General features: G+C 33.0%; 1 protein-coding gene across 2 annotated transcripts in view; it reads left to right on the forward strand.

Moving 5' to 3' along the window:
- Gdap2 (ganglioside induced differentiation associated protein 2) overlaps positions 1–11,257 on the forward strand; it is a 407,655-nt gene extending 396,398 nt beyond the window's left edge. For both annotated transcript variants that reach the window (XM_069832879.1, XM_069832880.1), the window contains 2 exons: positions 1,961–2,104; positions 7,221–11,257. In XM_069832879.1, the coding sequence (XP_069688980.1) occupies positions 1,961–2,104; positions 7,221–7,262 (186 nt within the window). In that variant the 3' untranslated portion in view covers positions 7,263–11,257. The remainder of the gene's footprint in view (positions 1–1,960; positions 2,105–7,220) is intronic.
- The last annotated feature ends 12,324 nt before the right edge of the window (positions 11,258–23,581 follow it).

Here is a 23,581-nt window from a genome sequence, read left to right on the forward strand (position 1 = left end):
AATCTTAATTTTTCTGTTCGCTCAAATCTAATATTTTTGCACGTCTTCAGAAGAATAAGATTGATAGGTGGGAAAAATAACAGGATAAATTCCTACATTAGAAGAATAACAATAATAATATTTTTATTACGTATCTGTTTGAAGCATGGACAACGCCGACACTGGGGACTTCAATGAGCGGGCTTAATACCCACACAAAGTTAATCTGTGCTCTTGTTTGACCTGCCCCACACTAATGTTGAAAGTGCAGTTGAAATTTGCTTCAAAGCATTTTCAGACTAGAGTCTACAGCAATTCGAAAGGCTGTAGTCTGCTAGGGTTTGCGTCGAGAGAGACAAATAGAGCGTACAACATTGCCACATCGTACTTCACGCACACGTGCAATACAAATAGCGCAGGAGATAATTTAAATTACCAAAAGACCATAATGACATTAGCCATTGATTATTGTAAGCATGACACCAAACAAACCATCTTTCCTTCACTAACAGTAGCTATTCTTTGCACGATTCTCAATCCCACACCACATGTTCTGCAGTCGTTTCTTGCACGTTGGCAACGTTGCAGCCAGCATAAAGATGGCCGGCAGCGTTCTGCTCGTTAACGTTTTTAAAATAATTATACACCTTAAACACTATTTTCCGCACCTGCCTGTGCAATACTTGTCTTTTTACAGTCTCTTTTTCTATTTATTTATCTTACACGTACACAGTAAATGTTAGTTTTACTTATTCAATGTATTGAAACACTCACACGTGAACAAACGAACTTGGGAAGTACTTGTTATAGACTGATTTCGATTGGTTCTACTGTACAAGCTTGTGACGTCACATACCAGAAATGCTACGGCGCATATAGCAGCTGACCACCTTCCGAAATGCCGTCTAGTCTAGTGTGCTTGTTACTTTAATTATTGTTATTTTAAACTTGAAACCTTTTCCTTTCCAATTGTTTTACAGCTTCTCTTGTCACTTTATTTTAACCAAAAAAAAGTCTTGTTTTAATTTGTTTAATCGCAATTCAATTTTATAAACAATTTAAAGTTATAATAATAATAATAATAATAATAATAATAATAATAATAATAATAGTAATAGTAATAATAATAATAATGGTCACGAATTTGACTCATATCATCGTGGTATACCTTATTTTATTTCAAGGAGTGCAGTTCGGTGGCTCCTTTGAACACCCACTTACAGATTTATGACTTCCTACACAAACAACTCTGACAATTCCATCCTGTCCCCTCGTCCCAACATTGCACATTTGCCACAATCCTGGTGACCATCGAAGTCAGACTGACGGGATTTTTGGAATTCGGAAAAGATGCGACAACTCTGCCTCCACGTGGATTTGAGGGGAGCCTGTCAATTCTTCTGAACGAGGGTTGTGATTGGTTAATTAGAGGAGAAGACAAGATTTCCGTCACAGTAAGGAAGACATTTATTTATGACAACCAATTAGTAGGGGGCAGTAAGAAGGTCTGTCGGCAAAGTCCTTTCTATGAAACTGCACTCCATGAAATAAAATAAGGTATATAAGGCATCTTGCCTTGGACTCACGTTACAGAATGCACGCTGGTTCGAATCCACATGGGGGAAGAAATTTTTTCATGAAATTTCGGCCAGTGTGGGACTAGTGCCTACCCAGTATCGCGATGCACTTGGGGAGCTACGATAGGAAGCGAAATCTGGTTACGAAAGCCAGCTATAATGGCTGAGGAGGAGAGGATCATTGAGCTAACCAAATGATACCTCCATTCTGATTGGATGATTATCCACCTCTGCTTCGGCATGTGGCCTTAAAGGGCTGTAATGCCACAGACTATTATTATTATTATTATTATTATTATTATTATTATTATTATTATTATTTCCTTAAATTGAACGTCTAATTTTTTTAGGATATATGTACTTTACCCTGTCTTTGAAAATTATATAAATATTTTATATTTCAGATGATGACTTGGTGGTTTACAACATTTATGGCTCCAGCAATCAAGCAGAAAGTTCACAGTTTGCCAGGAGTCGAATACTTGTACAGTGCCATGTCTCCAGACCAGTTGGAGATACCAGCTTATATCACTGAATACGATATGTCGGTAAGAGTACTTGACATTGATAATAGGTCCTTGACTTTCCACGCCACAGATTAGGTTAAAATCCTCGCGAGTCCTTTGCCTCGTCATTATTCCTGATTTCAACACTTCTTCTTCTTCTTCTTCTTCTTCTTCTTCTTCTTCTTCTTCTTCTTCTTCTTCACTCGAGTAGTAATTAATGCCCTTTTCGTTTTCACATTGCTTTAGTTCCACTTTTTCCTTTGATATCCAACGTCTAATGCCTTTTCCGTTTTCACATTGCTTTAGTTCCACTTTTTCCTTTGACATCCAACATCTAATGCCTTTTCCGTTTTCACATTTCTTTTAGTTCCACTTTTTCCTTTGATATCCAACATCTAATGCCTTTTCCGTTTTCACATTGCTTTTAGTTCCACTTTTTCCTTTGATATCCAACATCTAATGCCTTTTCCGTTTTCACATTTCTTTTAGTTCCACTTTTTCCTTTGACATCCAACATCTAATGCCTTTTCCGTTTTCACATTGCTTTTAGTTCCACTTTTTCCTTTGATATCCAACATCTGTGTTTCCTCTGGGATTGTACGTGTTACTGTACTCGTATAATTTATTGCTGGTATACTTACGTCGTCCATATTATTCATGTGCTCTCTCTATTTTTCTCTGTATTCCCAGGGTTCGAATTGAACGTTTTCTGCAGGAGGGGACAGTAAAATAAAAAAAAAAAAATTATAATTCATTATTTGTTCTTTGTTCTTACCCATGCAGTTTTCCTCACCTGGTAAAACTGTGTAGAAAGAACAAGGTCTGTTTCCATTTTTAAAATGGCAATTTAAATTATAACTTCTAAACAACTATTTGTCAACTCATTGTCGATAAAAATTAGAACTCTTGGCCAACAGAACTCGTAATTGTAGTCTCGTTCAACTTGTATAAAAAAATAAATAAAAAATCGTCATTTACTGCATTAGTAACATATAAAGTATGGGAACTATAACTTAGGAAACTAAAGGGAATAAATATTGTACCTGGCAGGTACAAATTAATACAATTTCAGCAGGAAACACCTAATTTTCCAAGGGGATAATCCCTGACAACTCCCTGTGTATTTTCTGCTTAATTATTTAAGGTGTATATGTACAATTCAGTTTATATTTCATATTGAGGACATCATGCCAGAAGGATGTATCAACAAAACTGCAACTTTACATTAAAGCCATTTAAACATGGAATAATTTTCCTATCCTTGTCTACATAACTAGGTACTTTCTTTGATTCTTCCTCATGTATGTTGTGAATCTCAAACGACTGTTTTCAAACATAAATAGGTTCCATTAAAATATTTCGATAATGCAGCATTTGTGTGTCTCCAATGCCCACCCACTTCACTTGCGTGATTGGGGTAATGCTGTATTTGTTGATACGTCCTTCTGGTATGATGCTCTCGAATATCTTTATTTGTTACGCGATCTTTCCTTCAGCATTTTTATCCCTTCTAAGCAGTCTTATTTCCGCAGCACGTATTTTATTTTTATCTCACTCCTTAGTAACCCACAGCTGGCTGCGAACTGGAAGGTCCAGGTTCAATCCCGGGTGTTAACGGGATTTTCTTGTGACAAAACTTTCAGAAGAGCCCCGAGGTTCACTCAGCCTCTTATCAAATTGAGTACTGGTCTTTCCCACGGGTAAAGGTGGTCAGAGTGTGGTGCTGACCCCACCATCTCATTCTAGTACCAGGTCAAAGAATGCATGGAACTCTACCTCCATGCCTGTATGTGCATCATGACATGTATGGGAGTACTTTTACTTTCATCTACCTTAGTAACCCATTATTTGCTTCCATGATGACTGGAAAAACTGTTATCTTACAAAGTAGGCCTATAATTTGTGTCTTTTCGCTCTTTGTTTTGTAATGTGCTATGTATTTTACCATTTTCTCATTCATTATGAAATTAATACAGTTTATAGAACCCACTGATAGAAATCTCATAGGAAGATGTAAATTATTTGTTTAAAAAACTAGACAAGGAATATATAAAATGTGGATTAAGAATTAATATAGCAAAAACTAAATGTCTGGCTGTCGGGAATGAAACAATGAATATACTTCATGATATTATTAGAGGGGTAGATTCACATAATTATGTTGGAGTTATATTTAATAAAAGATGATACTAGTGATTTAGATATTAACAAAAGAATAGCCCTAGGAAAACAAACAACAAGGCAGTTGTTACATTCATTAATTTGTAATAAAAAAATGTATCAAACAATATTAGAAAGTATAACAACCTATTAAGCAAAAGTTTGGGAGACTTCTGAACAAAACAAACGAAAATTGAAGTATGGGAATGGGTGTTGTCGATGCTGTTGTGGAATAACACTAAAAGAACATATAAAAAATGAAACAAAAAGAACAAATTAGTATATATACCCATGTATACTTTCATTGCTTATAAAGTAGATACAAAAAAGCTAAGAAGGTACTGACATGTAGGTACGCTTTATGCACTACCTACAGAAAGGGACCACCAGCATGTAATCTATAAGTATGATTCGTCAAGTCTCAGGAAATATCGTTTGTTTGGTACGGTATTACAAATCTGGGACAGAGAATACAGACTAAAGAGTATAGTGTAATAAGAAACTTTCGAAATGGTTAAGCTTAAGAACTGGTAAATTAAACTTCGTCCTTTTAACTTAGAGAGATAGATACAGTGGACGCGTGGGGTTGAAGTTATCAGGACTAATCTCATTTGCCTTCAGTTGTAATCTTCAGTTATTTTCTACTGCCTATGGAACCGAAATCAACGAGAAGTCTAACAATTACCCAACCATGAAGGTTGCTCAAGGGCATGTTTAATGACATAAGAATACGGTAAAATAATAAGCTAATTAAATTGCGTTTGATGATATTGGTGTACTTCAACAAAACACTGAACACTTTTTTTAATGTTGAGCTTACTGATGTCTTATTTGAAAATATGACTATAAAGTAGTGACTTAACCTTGTGTGATAATGTGCTAAGAACATTTTCAGCTCCCACTGTACATGCGACGGTTTTCTGTATGTCTGAATTTCATGTATTGATTTGTAGTTTCACTTGTAGTTCAACCAAAAGAGTAGGATTACTTTCATTAATGCTTGTAGATCTGAAGAACTGAAATTTTTGGAATAGATATCGATTGGAGTCCTAATTCTGTTAGTAAAGTCGCTGTTTAAAAATTGAGTTATTGACCCCGTTTTCACTTCCTGATTTAATACAATATAGTGATTCCTCTATTCAGGCACTTTATTTTTATTGTTTTAAGATAATTTTTTCTTTATTGGTTCATAGTATTTATTTTATAATATGTTTTCTGCTTATTTGTTGGTAATTCGATTTTTTATTAATATAAGATATAAATTAATTATTCAAATAAAATAACCGTACTTATCAAGGATTACCGGTACACACCAAAATAGTAACAAAAGGTTTAATCCTATTTATTATTTCAGAAGTATTTTTCTTCATTTCATTCAAATAAAAAAAATTATTATAATAATTATAACGAAAAATAGACTCTCTTGCTATAATTATTAATACACAAATCCATAATCTTAATATGGGAGAAAAGTCTACCATGTTTTTAAGACAGTTGTCTTGCTTAACTCAGCACAAATTCATACTGAAAAAATTCAGAAAGAAACATTTAGATTAGATTGTTATTTAATGATATTGTTTAGGTGAAATTGTATTATTTCATGTGAATTATTTCTGAATGAATAGACTTATAGATAGTGAATACGAATAAAATCTGTCCACTAGGTTATGAAAATTTGCTGTACACAGACTGCATGTTATAAATTGTCTACTTGGTCTGGTGGATGTAACAGTCTTGTATTTACATAGACATATTTTCCAGTCGTAAGTTACTCTTTGTATTCAGCTGGCTGCTTCTCAGAAATGGAACTAGGTCCTAACACAAAATAGATTGAGCGATTTTTTTATGTACATTGCTGCATTGTCACCATGTAATTTCTTCAGAAACTTTTCAATCTAGACCTCCAGAACCTGTCCCGCGCCGTGGCGTCGCGGCCTAAGGCATCCTGCCGTGCTGGTTCGATTCCTCATGGGGGAAGAAATTTTCTCATGAAATTTCGGCCAGTGTATGGGACCGGTGCCCACCCAGCATCGTGATGCACTTGGGGAGCTACGATAGGTAGCAAAATCCGGTTGCGAATACCAGCTATAACAGCTGGGGGATCATCGTGCTAACCACATGATACCTCCATTCTGGTTGAATGATCATCCACCTCTGCTTCGGCATGTGGGCGTGAGGCCAGCAGCCGGCTGGTCGATCTAGGCCCTTGACGGGCTGTAGCGCCACGGATTATTATTTATTACCTCCAGAACCTGAAAACTATAGTTCTGTTAAATATAAAGGTGTTGCTTCAAATTTATATAAATCATTGTTATAAAATTAAATTTTTTCCTTTTTTACTATTGTTTTGAGCATTTTTTTCAACTTTCGAATATTTTAGTTATTATTTGGAATTTTTAGTTTAAGATTTTAAAGATTAATTAATTTGTATTACTACTTTTCATTGTTACCAAATTTATCAGAATATTTGATATTTTGTCAGTCGTACAACTTTGTTATGATGGACTGTCTCATTTCTGTATTCCGGTCACACCTGAACTCTTTACCTAATCATCTAATTTTATTTAGACTCCTGACTTAGAAATAATATTACTACCTTATCTATTCTTATTTACTAGAGGTAATTATCCTGCTATTTCACTACAAGAATTTTTTAACTATACAAATAATTCAAATAGTTAATCGATTAAATATTTTGATCGATCAACAGCACTCATTAAAATATGTGTGTAAAATGAATAATTAATACATTTATAGAAGAAAAAGTGTAATAATAATGGTGGTTACTTTAAATTATTTTCATTTACATCATATTATTAAATCAAATAAACCTCTAAAGTATTTTTTTTACTGCATGGTTGCATGCATATGTTCAGGTTTTTAGTGCATAAAGTTCCGTGGTCTAATAATAAATAATAATGTTAAAGTTGGAGTATTGGTACATCAGTCATCATAAGCTGATACGAAGTTTTTACAGCTATGTTTTTTAATTTTTCAGATGAATGGCTTGCGCTACTTTCAGCCAGAATCGCCCACTTAAGAATTATCATACCATATTATTGTAAACGCATTTGTTTATGGTATGTAACGTTGGATCAGTGTGAAGAAGTTTATGTACATAGTTAAAAGTTCATCAAGGAGAAAACTTGGTGTGTAAAAGTAATAACAACAAGAGCTTTATTCACATAGTGACTTAGGGACAGACAGAATGCAGCATATGGAATTTACTTGGCGATAACCATAATTTCTGCTTGGTGTTGAAAAATATGCTTTGCATTCCATCAGTTATGGATCAGGATGCAAGTTAACATGTTACTTGGAATGTACGTAATTACCTTAGTAGTAGAGTCCTGAAAATTGTTACACTACAAGATAAGTTGTTAGCAAATTACTGCCATGACTAGTTTAAAAAATGAAAGTTATAAACTTACAATAAGTTCTTGTTAATTAAACAGAGAAATTGTAGTGCATAGTTACATATGACCGAAGAGCTGCAAGCACATATGTATATCTTAATGCCCGAGGCCATAAAATGTGATACGTTAAAAATGTAATTATGATCATAATATTAATCCTAGAAGAATCTATATGTATATAACTCTAATACAGTTACTTTTTGCATCTTTTTCTACATGTTATTGCCGTTCTGAGCAATTTAATGAAATGGTTTCTTCAAATCACCTGAACTGTAGTAGGAAGACTGAGTTTTTCTACAAGGAAGTCGAGAAATACTGGATCCCCAAGCACATTCATTATAAACATTCTGTATTTGTTAAATTGATCTCGGTTTTAATCCCATATTTTGTACACACCTCGCGGTATATTATGAGTGTTGGGTATGTCAATGGACGTTTGAATCAAAGTAAGAATGGGCGTTCATAAATGGCAAACTACAAACAATGATCACGTACCTCATACATAAGATGTGCTGTAGTTGGAGTGTAGGTATCAGTGTTACACATAGGTAGCACTGCCTTCCAATCTAATGGTTGCTATCACTTAAGATATAGCGCGAGATGTGTAATGTTATGAAATTCTGAAGTTTATTCTAATTTAATATGTAAATACGAACTGTACAGTACTTTCGAAATTGGAAAGTTAATTTCTCATGAAATTTTAGCAAATACATGCTTGTATTTTTTATGTCTGTGCAGAGTATAAAACTAAATAGTCCTTTTTTCAATATTTCTGAAAACAAACGCAACAAATTTTGCGGTAATGAACGATATTAAGGTCTGATTTCGAAACTTCATGACCTTCTATATCTTTGGAATTGAGAAGTGTTCCCCCTCCTTCTGGCGTATTTATCCTGTTTCATGTTGTATCAAAATATATTTTTTAATTCTATGAATTTTCGCCGTATCTCTGTTTATTTTGTCATTTCCTAATTTTCCTTACCATACTCGTATATCTAAATACAATATATAAGAAGTGAATATATGAATAATTCTTCTCCATTGGTAGTAGGACACATTTTACACTAGAAACATTCTGAAGTCTCTTATTTACAAAATTGATAGCTGTTACAAGTATTGAAGTGGAATATGTAAAACTGTAAAAATTGCATGTTTAGAAGCAAAAGGTTAATATTTTGAAATGTAAGCATATGCACACTTGTTTTTCCAGAGTATAAAAACTTCTGAAAATGTCCTGTTTATTTTCCACTGTACTCTGTTTAAATTTAGTTAATTTTTCATTTCCCCTTTATGTATATTTTACATTACAAGTAAGAGGGTTTATTTTTAATTCTGTCAGAAATTTTGGAACAAACTTGACCCTGGTACAGGATTCTCTGACTTGAATAGCCTAATATATTGGTCAACCATTTTTCGAATAATCACTATTTTGAAATAATTATTATTTCTAGTTTAAAGGGATCCACGAAAACAAGATTAACTATAATTGTCTGTTTGTGTAAATAGTTACTTGTAAATTGATCGCCGTATCTCTAGAGCTATTTGAAAGTATTGTCAAAGTTTGACTTAGCACAGATTTATTGGATATCAAGAATGAAGGAAGCAATGCAAATACGACCATTCGTCACATCTGACTAAAAGACTGGAGTGAATTGTAAATACACTAGAATTCATAGCAACATCTTATACAGTGTACTTGAATTTAATCTTGATACTTTTTATAAGACTTCGTAATTTCAATTTTGTGATAACAGAAGTAAGAAAATAGTACATTATGCAACGAGCCTGTAATGGTAGTAATTAAGAGCGTCTTAATTACCATTATAGGCAAGTTTCATACGACTTTTTATGCTCGACTATATTTCTAACTTGAAATTATTCATAAGTATTCATATTATTCTTATCTGACTGGGGAATGGAAGTGACCTTGTGCAATATCTCGTAAATTGTGAGATGTGTGCAGACGCGAAAGCATTGATTTTTTCTGAGGAACAAATGTCATTGGCCTTGTTATATAATCTAGAGTGTAAAATGAACATTAATCTTGATATAACCTGAAAATTGATTTAGACATTGAAAAACGAGATGACAAATTGAATTTATTTGAATATTATTTACAATTAACGCTAATTATTATAGTAACAGAACATAACCTTCTGCGACAGTTTTGGATTTCCAGCTTCCGTGACGTTTCGCTAGTTGTCTTTCGATTGCATATCCGAGAATAATCGATACTTGCGCTTTCATATTGCTACAGTGGTGCTTTCTGATTGGTGGAAAACCTGAACTTTAACAAATAGGTGTACTTTAATGAGGTCCATTAAAGGGCTGCTACCAGGTGTATAATTACTACATTTCGGCATGGTCGAGCATAAAACAAGATTATAAACGTCTTGACTGTTTCAGTTTTGCTACATTATAAAGATTTGATTATCTGCAATTTTGACCGCCTTGTGGCCTTTCTCAGACCTGAACTGGTGCATATGTTGTGTTGGATGTTGCAAGACTCTTATAATCTGACTTATATTTGATACTGACTACAAAAAAAAAATAGAATTGCTAACGTTTTAGTGTTATGTATAGTATACACTAAATCGTGATGACTGATGAGTATTGAGGTTATGTTTACATAGCCAATGGCGAAGTGACAGTCGTTGATGTTATTCAGGGTGCGATTTATAAAGGGGGAATGGAGAGATTTCCACTCTACTGTTTATCTCAGCCAAGGATAATAATATTCTTTGAACTGCATTTTCTTAGACAAGAATTTGTGAATATGAAAAGAGAAAAGATTGTATTACTTCACATCTTCAGTAGTTTAGTTTGACCTTGTACGTTTATTATGCAGTGAGGAGAGGTCCTATATTTTAGACACTGTTTTGATCTTAATTTATTCCTGACTTTTTTTTTTTTTGTATTACTACAATAAACAGTTTCCTAAGAATTTTAAATGGTACATTTTTTTAATGCTAGATAGAGAGAGAGAGAACTCGCCTCATATCGCCAAAAATTGTATAACTCTCGACTTACCCCACATCTTAAAGCTTCAATGTTAATGTAAGATCTATGAAATACAGTACAACCTCTATTATCCATGGTAATGAAGGGGGTGCGCTGAACGGTTAATCAAAAAAATCGGATAATCTGTATCTTAAAATATTTTCGTAAAGTAAGGGAATAATACGTGTACTGTCGTAATTTTCTCTGTGGTCTTATGTTTAACATGCAAGGTAATGGATCAGAAGTTCACTCATTCAAGCCTGGTTGTCAAGGGGCAAGGAAATTCCTTGCAATGTGTGTCAGCAAAAGGATAGCAATAGTAGAGGTCTCATATTGTAGATTTACATGCTTTATACATCACTGATTTTCTTATTAAATCGCACATGGTTGTAACACCAATCTCGTATTCTGGTGCGAGATGAGCCACAGTTTCTCTTTTTCCAAACTGCTCAATTATTTGCATTTTTGTCGATACATAGCACAACACGTGTTCTTTTGACATTGCGGAGTACATTTTATATAGAAGTTGAATAAACCAAATTGTGTGAGTGTAAAGGCATGTAATATCACTCTCTAGAAAAAACACATACTAATGTAACGTAAAGTATAGTACTTCATATATTTATATAGCAAAAAAAAAAAAAAGAAAAGAAAAGAAAGAAAGAAAGAAAGAAACGCGAGAGACAGTTGGATAATCCATCAATCGGTTAATAGAGTGATGGATAATCGGGGTTCTACTGTACAATAAATGAAATGAAATGGAAAAATTAAACATTCCTCCAGAGAACGAACAAATTAATCACTGATATTATCTACTTATTTTGAATATTATATTCTTTATTATTTTTTTAAATAAATGATATGCACATTTTACGGTTTTGTTTAAGGGGAAAGACTGGTGAAATTTTGATCATTCAGTCGAAAATCGCATTTTCGTATTCTTGTGAAAAATGAATTGGCAATCTCTTATTTATATGTTGAGCAAGTTTCAATGCTTTGCGACGCTCGAAAGCATAAAAATTACGCATTATATGAATGACTGCACCCTTGAACTTCAATTCCATGCAAATTTTACAAGCTGTTTTCTCACGCTTTGTTTTTTCAGTGTATTTCGTCAGATTCGAAGTGTAAAGGCTCTCACAATTTCGATTCTAAGAGCATGAAATTTTACTGCATATTCTATATATTATGATTAACAAAACAGTGCATGGGTTTTTACGATTAAATGAATACTTTTTGGAATAAAAAATGAAATATTTAGAGTAGCAATGGAAAATTTTTATTTTTAAGTATGCAGTGGTTACACAAATTTTTTTCTTCCTTTTATAGTAAAGATATAAGAAAACTAATGTGATGTTTTTTTCTAAATATGCCACTGGTCTTGCAAAAATAATTTGACATTTTACTGAAAAATTGAGCGACCCATTTCATTTTGAATTATGCAAATTTTTCCTAATATTTTTGTTAATAACTCAGAAACTAATAGACTCGCAGAAATAAAACTTCACCATATCATCGTGATTATGTGTACAAAAAAATCAAGGACGTAGCTTGAAAAATGTAGAAATTAGAAATTGCACCCATCATTCCCTTAAAACAAACAGTTTCTTTCTCTTTTCTAGAATGTTTTGGTTTGCAGTAAGTATATTGTAATATGTACTCTTTTGAATTAGACTGAATTTTTTTGCTCATGTAATCAACATTCATTCTGTAGTTAGTCTTCATTGACACATCTCTAGTTCTGATGAATGAAAGTTTCTGCCAGGAATTAAAGCTTCCTTATTTAAGTACTCCTGAATTTTTCAAAATTTCCTTGTACGGTACCCCGACAAGTCAAGTTGATTAAAAATATTTGACCTCCCCATTATTAATTTTGTCTGCATACAGTCTGTTTGCAAACACTATAGGTAGCTAAAGGGTGTCCCAACAAGAACGCCAGATATAATAATGTTAATAAATGCAACAAAACAGATAACAGTTCCACCAACCCAACAATTTTCCAACAATGTTTTGTTGTCATTGGTTGGCGACCTATTATCTGTTCTGTTATCTGTTTTTGTTGCATTTATTCACTTTAAGGGGAGAGGATGGTATTTTGTGGTGAAAAATGAGTAAATTAAAAAAAAAAATTCTTTAAAATACTCTGTGATATGTATGGAATGCATAGCATAACATTTTGTGGGTATTTGTGCCCTTATCGGATGTTGAGTCGCCATTTTTAAACTTCCTGCGTTATGGATTTTTAAATCACTTGCCCACTTTTATTGTTTCTGGTAAATTAAATTTTCAAACAAATTTTTTTTTTCTTTAAAATACCCTTTGATATGTGTAGAATGCATAGCATAACATTTTGTGGGTATTTGTGCCCTTATCGGATGTTGAGACGTCATTTTTAAACTTCCTGCACTATGGATTTTTAAATCACACGCCCACTTTTATCGGTTTCCAGTAACTTCATTTTTTTTTTGCTACATTGCCAGACAAAAATGGATATAATTTCTGAACTATTAAAGATACATACATGAAATTTAGAACACACATTCTTTAGACTATTAGGAAAATTTTCTCTGTAACATAATTTTGTTAATTGATTTCATTTTAAAAATACGTCCGTTAGTTTGCAAGAAAGGAAATCAGAAAATTGTTATTAAATTTTAATTGTTTATTTTACAAACGTAGGGACTAATATCAAAATTCTGTACAGACAGTTTGTAGAACATGCTTTTGCAAATACATTGCAAAAAACTGTTTGAATCTCTCTTTAAAAATGGTTTAGATATATCGGTTTTAGCACAATCCTGCATTGGGTATATATATATTTTTTTTCAAATTTGGGCCCCCAAATGATTTTTTTTCAAAATATTTTTATTTGGTTGAGTTACCACAGCTATGAGCTCTCTACATACGAAAAATTAATATTTTACACCAAATAGGAAAAAAGTTTTAAAAAATACCATCCTCTCCCGTTAAATCGAGCATTCTTGTTGAGATACTCTTTAGTTAATATCACGTGGTGATTAAATCTTGAGTTTCCATGATGAATTTGATGATAAATGATTAATTCAGCAATTTAATCGTCAGTATCTTATATCGATTTAACAAATAGCTGGAAGCAATTATGACAATCCTGTAATTGGCGGCAATGTTGATTACAAGTGAATAATTCTGAAATATTAGATACTGCGTACTTTAAGTTATCATTTTTAAATCTCTCTTTATATTTACTTTTAGAAGCTTCCTTGCGTAAGGTATTTTTCTTTTCTTTATACATTTTTACATATTGAAGACGTAAAATTAAGATGCAAATTTGTTAAAACAAAGAGTACCTACTATTTATTTCAACCGTTATAAATCACACTGGAATAGAATGCCTGTGACCATTTAAAATCCTGAGAGGAACTTTCCCTCTGAAATGACATTAGAAAAGCAAACAATAACTTACTGCCTAAAATTCTGTGACCTAAGTAATGGTTTATTTTTTAAATACTGGTACCTTAAAAAAAAAAAACGTTCTAAATCATGGAGCATTTGTAGAATGTGGCAGTTGTTGAGTCAACTACCCGAAGACAGATCTGAACCTCATAAGTGATACCAATAAGGAATCACTGAATCATTCATGAGGAAACTAGACCAGGAGATAATGGGGTAGGGTGTCCAGTTCCTTTCCCCTTAATATAACAGTGTGTTAACAATTTTCCATTCTGATAGTTTCCTCTTGAGAGGTGTTTACCAATTTTCCCAAGATGAACCATTGTTTATCCTTTCTCGTTGCAGTATAAACTTCAATAAGGAGTAGATATTCTTCAGTGCCCCCATGCCCTAAAGTAACGCATCATATAAAATTTCTGAACTGTTTGATTCATTATTGGTAATTCGGAGCTATGCAATATTCAACCTAATACATAAATGAGTATGCACCAATTTCAGACTATTTTAGAAGTTCACATACTTATAAAATAAAATAAAATAAAATAAAAGGAATATAGTTTTTATTAACCGATCATAAAGTTAAAGGAATAAACTTAGTTAAAGAAATCTCAGTAACAAAGGTTGGTATTAGTGGTATGTTCTAACTATAAATTTAGAATAATTTGTGTTCCACTGTTTGTGCTGCAGTGCCACATGTAGTTTGTACTACAGGAGAAAGTTATGTGTTAAATTTATGAAATTCCTAAGACACAATAGTAATGCTGTGTTCTCAATTTTTATATTGAATTTTTTCTTATGTTATGCCACTGACTAGCAGCTTTGAAAATATTCATTATAGGCCCCTTTTCTGTATTGAATTAATTGAGTTTTCTTATTTTCTTGTGTCTTTGTATCATAATATCAGCTAAAAATGTAAATCGTACTGGTAATCATTTTTAGGAATGATGTCCAAAAGAAGAAATAGAATAATTAAAGTGCAATAGTATTCTTTTCTTAGCAGAGTTTAAAAAAATTAGCATTGAAGTTTAATATTACTGAAACTTCTAATATGTAAATTTTATGGAAAACTTGTGGAAGTTTGCATACGGAAAGTAAGTTATTGATGATGGGGTTTTAAAAATTGATGATTCAGGTTTGTATGAAGTTAACAGTGCAGAGTATTAAAACTCGTTCAGAACACTTAACACAACTTAAGGTAAATTAATGCAATAACAATCTTTAGAGCTGTGAGTTTCGAAATTGAGTATTTTCTATACTTAAATGCATGCTAACTCTTCCTGTACAAATGTATAAGTGATGTAAAAAAAAAAAAAAAAGTTTTCAAGCAATTGTGGTGAGATACTTAATTCTAAAATACTAATTTTATGTTTTAAATAAGGAATAAATTCTGTAGAAAAAATTTCGAACCTTTTACTGATATTACGGTAATCAGATTCAAAATGGAAGTGCTTTTGTGATTGTGGGCTTGGTGACACTCATTGTTCACAGTTGTTTTTCCATACAGACACCAAATTATGTGTGATAATTATTGTATAGATCTAAAATTTGTATCTTATGTTACTTTACCGCAGGTATAATATACACCATTTGCAGATGTTTATAATAATGTTGTACAGACTTAAAATTGTTATATGTAATATATATTTCAAGTAAGGTTTAACAAATAATACTTTTTGTTATAACTGAAGACAATCTCCTAATGTCGTAAAATTAATGAAATTCATGTATGCCTTATTTCTTTCTAATAAACATGGTAAGGTTAGGATTTATTCTGTCTCCCATAAGCAGGCTTCTTAATTTTTTGCAAAGTTTTGTGGTGATATAGTTTGGATTTAAGGCACTCTTGTACTCTAATGTATTCTGAATTGATACTGTGTAATTTCAGGTATATCATTGTTGCTATTCATACAAGTGCATTAAGATTTTAAACTACCGGTATAGTTTTGTAGAAATGGTTTTCAAAATTAAGTTGATTATTGAATTTTTCGAGGTCCAAATAATAATCTAATAAAAGGACTAGTTTGAATAACAAAGTTTTTAGTATACTTCTGTCACTCATAGTTATTTGATAGAAGTAAACTTCAGATACCGTGCAACTGTACTTACATTTGGTATGGTTTATTGGAGATGTTTGCAATGACAAACAAAATAGTGTCAAGCACCTGTGTGTAACAGCTGATACATAAATGTATTTACTTGGCTGTACATACACTACTTCATTACTCATGCATTATATACAAGAGAAACTCAATGCCCAGAGAAACAAATGTCGAGTGTTTACAGTTATATGAGGACAGTGCCAGATTATTAATTGCAATGAAAATTAAGTTATGATTTGCCTTTTACCCTTTATTATTAAATTTAATAAAATATATCACCATGCTAACAGTTAACTAAGCATAATGATCAATGTGTAGGGTAAATAATTACAGTAAGACCACGATTTTCTGTGACCACGAATTAACGTAAACTCACATTTAATGTAAGTAATTTCAGGTCCTAAAAAATGATTCCATAAGAACAAAGTATTTTCTTATCTGGTTTAATATACTGTATATATGCCATTGAATAAGCCGAGAGAAAATTAAAAAAATGTTTGAGGCGAAGCAGTACCAACCTTATTTCAAATAGTGCACACACCCAGTTTTCTTCTCTAAATTCCAGAAGAAATATGCGCGAAATATTCGCGTATATATGGTAATTTGCTTTAGAATAAAACCTGCATTTAGCGTTTAAAAAAAATCAAGTTCCCGAATTTTTATTCCTCATTTTAATAATATTTTAGAAACATAAGAAATTGTTGAAGCTTGCAGTCATTCGGTACTTGGAAATTTTAGCATGGGCATATCTTAGCAGAGCTGATGTAAGATGATGATTCACGTGGTTTGAAACCAAAGACCACTTGACCTTTGGTCTTCCTGACTTCCTGTTATTTGCTTGATGTTGGCTACAGTGGAAGTTTCAAGTTTCTCCCCTCTGCAAGCTCACCTGAAATGCAAATGCTTTAAGCTAAGTGACCTCACGTTACTTTCTTTGAATTGTGTTTTCATTTTATTTTAGGCGCTTACACAATAATAAACTGCATAAAACTACCTACTAATGACAGCACGTCTGTCTGTCTGTCTGTGTGTCTGTCCATACAAATATAACAACTTACCATCCATGGAACTGCTTTGTACAAAATTTTATATTTTATTTTTTAACTAAATCTTGTTAAACCATTTTGATTTTTTTTTTTTTTTAAATCTCACATGTTTAACAGCCCCTTTAGACAAAGTTGGAGATATATTTTTCAATATATATGTATATAATTCACACACGTGTATAAGGCCAGTATTAACATATGCAACTGAAACTCGAGCAGAAACAAAAAAAAACTGCAAAAATGATGACAACAACAGAAATGAGGACATTACGAAGTATTGCTGGCGTTACGTTACATGACAGACAGATGAATGATGAGATTGGGGAAAAATGTGGAGTGCAGGACGTGACAAAATGGATCAAGACTAGAAGAAAAGGATGGCGGGATCATGTATTAAGGATGACAGAAGACCGACTCCCGAAAATCGCAATGAAAGGAAAGTTGGACACCCCAAGACCTTTGGGATGACCCCCTAAACGGTGGAAGGAAAGTTGGACAGCAACATCGGATTAAGACAGCAAAGTTGGAAAATACAGGATTTATCCTAAAACACGAGGAAGAAGAAGAAGAATTCACACACACACATATATTATATATATATATATATATATATATATATATATATATATATATATATATATCCAAACCCAATCATCGGAATATTAGATAATTTTGTATTTATATTTATTTATATTTGTATAATTGTATTTTTTACCATTGAATAAAGAAAATCTAAATATTTAACTAAAAGGAACCAGCCATATTTCTTCATCCGTTTTCAAGATCCAAAGAAAAATGTGGTGTGGAGTACAAAATGGACCCCCTCCCCCAGTTTCCGAGGGTTAACGTGTTTCAACAAGACAATGTTTCATAAGACTGGCTTTAGCAGAGCGTAAATGAGGAGGAAGATGTAAAGAACTGACTCCCAAGATGTACCCTTGGTAAAATGGTGATTGTAATGAAGACGATGAAGAAATGAAACCTACTCCAACATTCAGTGAAGCTGTTGCCAGTGTAGACGTTGTTAGAAATTATGTAACATCATTTAAAGTGGATGATTCTGTTGTAGCCAAGATAAACCAATGGGAAAGTAGCGGAACATTTTGAACTTGAAGCACAGTTGTGCTAAAAAGGAAACAATAGTTTTTTCGTTATCGCGTTAAAAAAAAATTAGGTGTGTTGGTAAATATTCAGATTAGCTAGGCGAGTACATTTTCGGGGCCTGGTGTATTAAAATTTTGTCAAATACTGCCTATGTTATATGGAGGAATTTCTAGAAAATTGTGTATTTCATTAACTGAAAATAATGTAAACTCTCGTGTAAGGGTTTTTTTTTTTTTTCACTGAAAAACTTTAAGTAGGTGCTTTACTAAAATTTAAATTACATCAGCTGGCTGTACATAGCATACACAACCAAGTGGTCCGTGGTTCGATTCCTTCTCCATGGTGTCTCTACACCATGCTTAAAACATTCGTAAGGAAGGCCTGCTTTGTGAAAATGTCTAGTATGTTGGTTCAAAGGCATACCCTCTCATATTTCACATTGGTTCCTGAGTTGATATTAGAAGAGGTAAAACAGTCAAAGAAAGGAAGAAAGATCTTGAATACCGGTACTTAAGCAATGTTCATGATTATTTTAATAAAATTGTAATAAGATTTTCTTCTTTAAATATGTATACAGTATTAATAATCTGTGCACAGTTTTAGTCCTACTGTAACGAACTGTACATTTCGTGAAGTGAAATAGTTTTGCTAAATGTGATGAGGTACAGCTTTAAAAGATCACAGTTTACTGTTTGAAAACAGACTATACAATTTTTTCCATTGACTACATTATTGTTATCGAGATGTACAGTAACTGAAGAGTGTCTGCCTGTATGAGTGTTAGCATTTGGTAGAGAATATATTAAGGTCAAGGCTTTTAGTGATTTTTTTAGGTGTCTGTTACCTGAATTGAGTTATCAAGTGTTAAGTTTTACAACCATTATAAATTATATTTTATACGAAGTCTTCTATGTTTGTCAGTTTGGGATTATTTCGAGAATTATAATTTAGTGTGAAATATAAATATTGAAATCGGTATAGGTAAGTTCTGAGATGAATGAATGGGTATTTGTAAATAAAAGATTGTCATATACGTCAGATGCTTCGAAAAACTAGTTTCCTACTTAAGGTGTGTGGTATATGTATTTCAAACTTTGTCTTCCTCACTTCCATACGTTTTGCTCTTGAGATTTCTTCTCGATTTTTTCAGTCTCACCATTCACGAAAACCAGTTGGCAAGAAGTGGGTTTGTTTTATTTTTGTGGAAACGTTTTTTGGAAAAAACATTTCATTAAAATTTTCTTCGAAGAGTTAATATAAACTTTCTGAAAAATTTATTTTGGAAAACAAGCGATTGTTCATTCTGTGCGATGAGTAAACAGGTGATGTATAAAATCGGATTTAAAAAAAAAAAATGTCATTTTCATCACAGAGAACTTAACTATCAGTCACTAAAAATATATTTATGGTACTCTTCACTACTATCGCCAGTTTAATTGCAAGATTTTGGAGTTAAATTGGGTAAAAATTAAGCTTTGGTACACCACTTCACTTCATACCATCTTTGAAATAACTGGGGTAACCTCAGGACTACTTGTCACAGAACTCGGCCTGTCATTCAGCTAAACTCTTTAACCTTGTCATAGTGTAAACCTTGATGCATCGCTGTCATTGCTCTTGTGGTTGCAAAGTGGTGTATAATGGTGTATCCGAACATAATATTCAATTTAAAATTTTCAGGACTGTCTTTCACATTTTGATGCACTCAGCATCAGTATTTTAATTGGGGACAAAATAAAAAGAAAAAAATTATATTTCCCGATTTACATATTTCATAAGTTACACCGCTGCAAGGTAAAATGTACACAAAACAAATTGTTTAAAATTATTTTCTAGTAATATAATATTAGTGCCTTCAGAAAATTGTTAAAGAAGTGATCTATAAACATAGGAATGGAAAATGATCGAGAATAAAAAACATATTGCTCTAACACTATGGCTATTTTAAATTCAATAGAACATAACCTACGTCATTGGTGATTATTTTGTGTTTTAGGCTACTAAGTAATTATTATGATTGTTTAATTTTTTATTGTTGAAGATTGCAGCTGAACAGTAATAGTATTATATGCAGCCAGAACTTGGCTGTACAGTACGAAGATTAGAAGCTATAGGTTATTATTATTATTATTATTATTATTATTATTATTATTACTATTATTATTATTATTATTATTATTATTATTATTATTATTATTATTACTATTATTATTATTATTATTATTATTGTTATGTTATTATTACTATTATTAAATTAACAAAAATCGGGCGAAATTACCATACGGAGAACAATACACCGTGTTCCGCTTATAAGTATAACAAAAGAAATAGCTATAACTTCTGAATTAATACAAGTATATAGTTGAAACCAACTGCTACAAAGAATGAAAACTGGGAATTTTTGTTACCTTATGTTCCATAAACCTCAACATGGCTTCCATTGGTGGCACGGGAAATATCCAACCGGTATTCAACCTCGACCCAAGTGTTATGAAGCATCTGTGGTGTAACATTGTTGACAGCAGCATAAATTCTTTCTTGTAAGTCTGCCAAATCACGTACTGGCGTCCTGTAGACCTGGTCCTTAACAAACCCCCACAGGAAAAAATCAGGTGGTGTTAGATCTGGTGATCTGGCAGGCCATGTGATGTACGGTGATCCTCTTCCGATCCATCTTGCAGGGAATTGTTCGTCTAAGAATGTGCGAACCATGTTGGCAAAGTGTGGTGGAGCCCCATCTTGCTGGAAAATTGCTCCATCTGGGAGTTGTGGCACAGCATACAGTTGCAACATATCCAGGTACGTGTTTGCAGTGACTGTCTTTTCAGCAAAGAAATAGGGACCAATGATTCTGTCACGCATGATCCCACACCAAACATTCCATTTAGGGGAATCCCGTTGGTGTTCAATTACGACACTTGGATTTTCCGACCCCCAGATGCGACAATTGTGTCGGTTTACTTTTCCACTGACGTGGAAGGTTGCCTCATCTGAGAAACAGACTCGAGTTAGAAATGTGCAAGATGGGGCTCCACCACACTTTGCCAACATGGTTCGCACATTCTTAGACGAACAATTCCCTGCAAGATGGATCGGAAGAGGATCACCGTACATCACATGGCCTGCCAGATCACCAGATCTAACACCACCTGATTTTTTCCTGTGGGGGTTTGTTAAGGACCAGGTCTACAGGACGCCAGTACGTGATTTGGCAGACTTACAAGAAAGAATTTATGCTGCTGTCAACAATGTTACACCACAGATGCTTCATAACACTTGGGTCGAGGTTGAATACCGGTTGGATATTTCCTGTGCCACCAATGGAAGCCATGTTGAGGTTTATGGAACATAAGGTAACAAAAATTCCCAGTTTTCATTCTTTGTAGCAGTTGGTTTCAACTATATACTTGTATTAATTCAGAAGTTATAGCTATTTCTTTTGTTATACTTATAAGCGGAACACGGTGTATTTGAAAATTATAAGCAGAGATTACTAGAAATGGATTTTCTCTCTGGCAGTGAATCAGATCATAATGAATCGAAACTAAAAATGAAATTAGGGTAACATCACAGTCTAGTATATACAGTTACGAAGCTTCAGTTGTGAGGGTGCTAGAAACAATAGACTGTGGCGGTACTATTTCGCATTGTCTGTAATGAGGCGATATTAGCGATCCTAGTGGTTAGCAACTATCTATGGATGCATATTTACTACGTATTAAGCTTCGTGACTGTATATACTAGACTGTGGTAACATTCTAATCAAGAAAAAAAAAGAAAATGAAGCTAACCAAGGCATAGTAAAGCATTATTAGTGCAAGATCTGAATTTCATATTTCAAATGAGCTTATCTGCATGTTGGTGAATATAGTAGGCGTTGATTCAGGTAACAGTTTAAAAAAGGAACATTTCTAGTATTAGCACAGTCTAGTATATATAGTCACGAAGTTTGAGTTTTGAGGGTACTAGGAACAATAGACTGTGCAGGTACTATTTTGCATTGTCTATAATGGAGGCGATATTAGCGATCCCAGTGATTAGCAACTATCTATGGATGCATATTTACTACGTATTGAGCTTCGTGACTTTATATACTAGACTGTGATATTAGTTGGTATATCGTAATTTTTTATTACGTGGAACAGTAGTTTGTGTACTTGCCATATGCAGAATGAGTGAGTAGGATATGCCACTGAAATGCAAGTAAAGAAATTTTCATACTCAACATACAAGAGTACCATTACTGGTTATTCTACAAACCTGTACCATATTAAATAAGATAACCTGAATTCTGCCCTAAGCTTTAACCTTACTTAGGGCACTAATAATATGTTGACATGCAATGTGTCTGTGTAGATCATGAACTATGTGGTTGATGTAAGAAGAGCTTAAGTGACTACCGACCAATACAAAGGCTAGCCACGATTTGTAATTGAAAATATGTGACCCGTTGCGCGAAAAGGAACCTAAAGTCGTGAAAGGAAATTTTACAGGAGAACAAAATAAATTTGCGGTGTAAAAACTGCATTTCTATGTTTTTACATCTTGCACTACCTGTAGGCTTTTTTTTTTTTTTTACATACTAAACTAGGACGCAGTTTTTCACAGTGCTTCTTAAATACCGGTACCTAAATCTTTCTTATATTGGCAGTTGCTAAGAAAACAAGGGAAAACTTTAATTGCATTTTTCTCGAAAAGTACATAATGTAATATCAACATTCCATAAGTCATATATTAAAAACTATTGCACCTAGAACCATGAATTTTTTTAAATGCTCAATATTTCATCCTCTTTTTGAAATCACAAAAAAAAAAAATAAATAAATAAAAAATCCGACTTTAGGTCCCATTTCCTGCAACTAGTCACATATATAATTTTACTGATGGGTATAAGGTAATTTGGTAATTCTTCATAAAAGCTACACTGATGTCGAATATTCCCCAATCCAAGAAGCATTCAGACAATGTGGAAAGATGGGAGACTTTAGATTGGGAAAGGAGAACTGTGTAAGGAAATGGAGGAGAGAGAGGGAAGATTAAAAAAGTTTGTTTTGGTAGATGTCACTTGCATCTACTCCTCTTGAACTGTCTTCTCTCTCTCTTTTCTCTGATTTTTTTTCTCATCTCCTGCCTTCTTTTTCTCTCTGTGTGATGTTCCTGTAATCACAAGATATAATTACAACTTTTTAATTATAAATTTCTTACCCGAAATAGACTCGAATCAGCCATCCTTGGATCCAGAGTCTGAGAGAAATTACACCGAAC

This window comes from Periplaneta americana, chromosome 8 (assembly GCF_040183065.1).
Source record: "Periplaneta americana isolate PAMFEO1 chromosome 8, P.americana_PAMFEO1_priV1, whole genome shotgun sequence".
Taxonomy (NCBI): Eukaryota; Metazoa; Arthropoda; class Insecta; order Blattodea; family Blattidae; genus Periplaneta; species Periplaneta americana.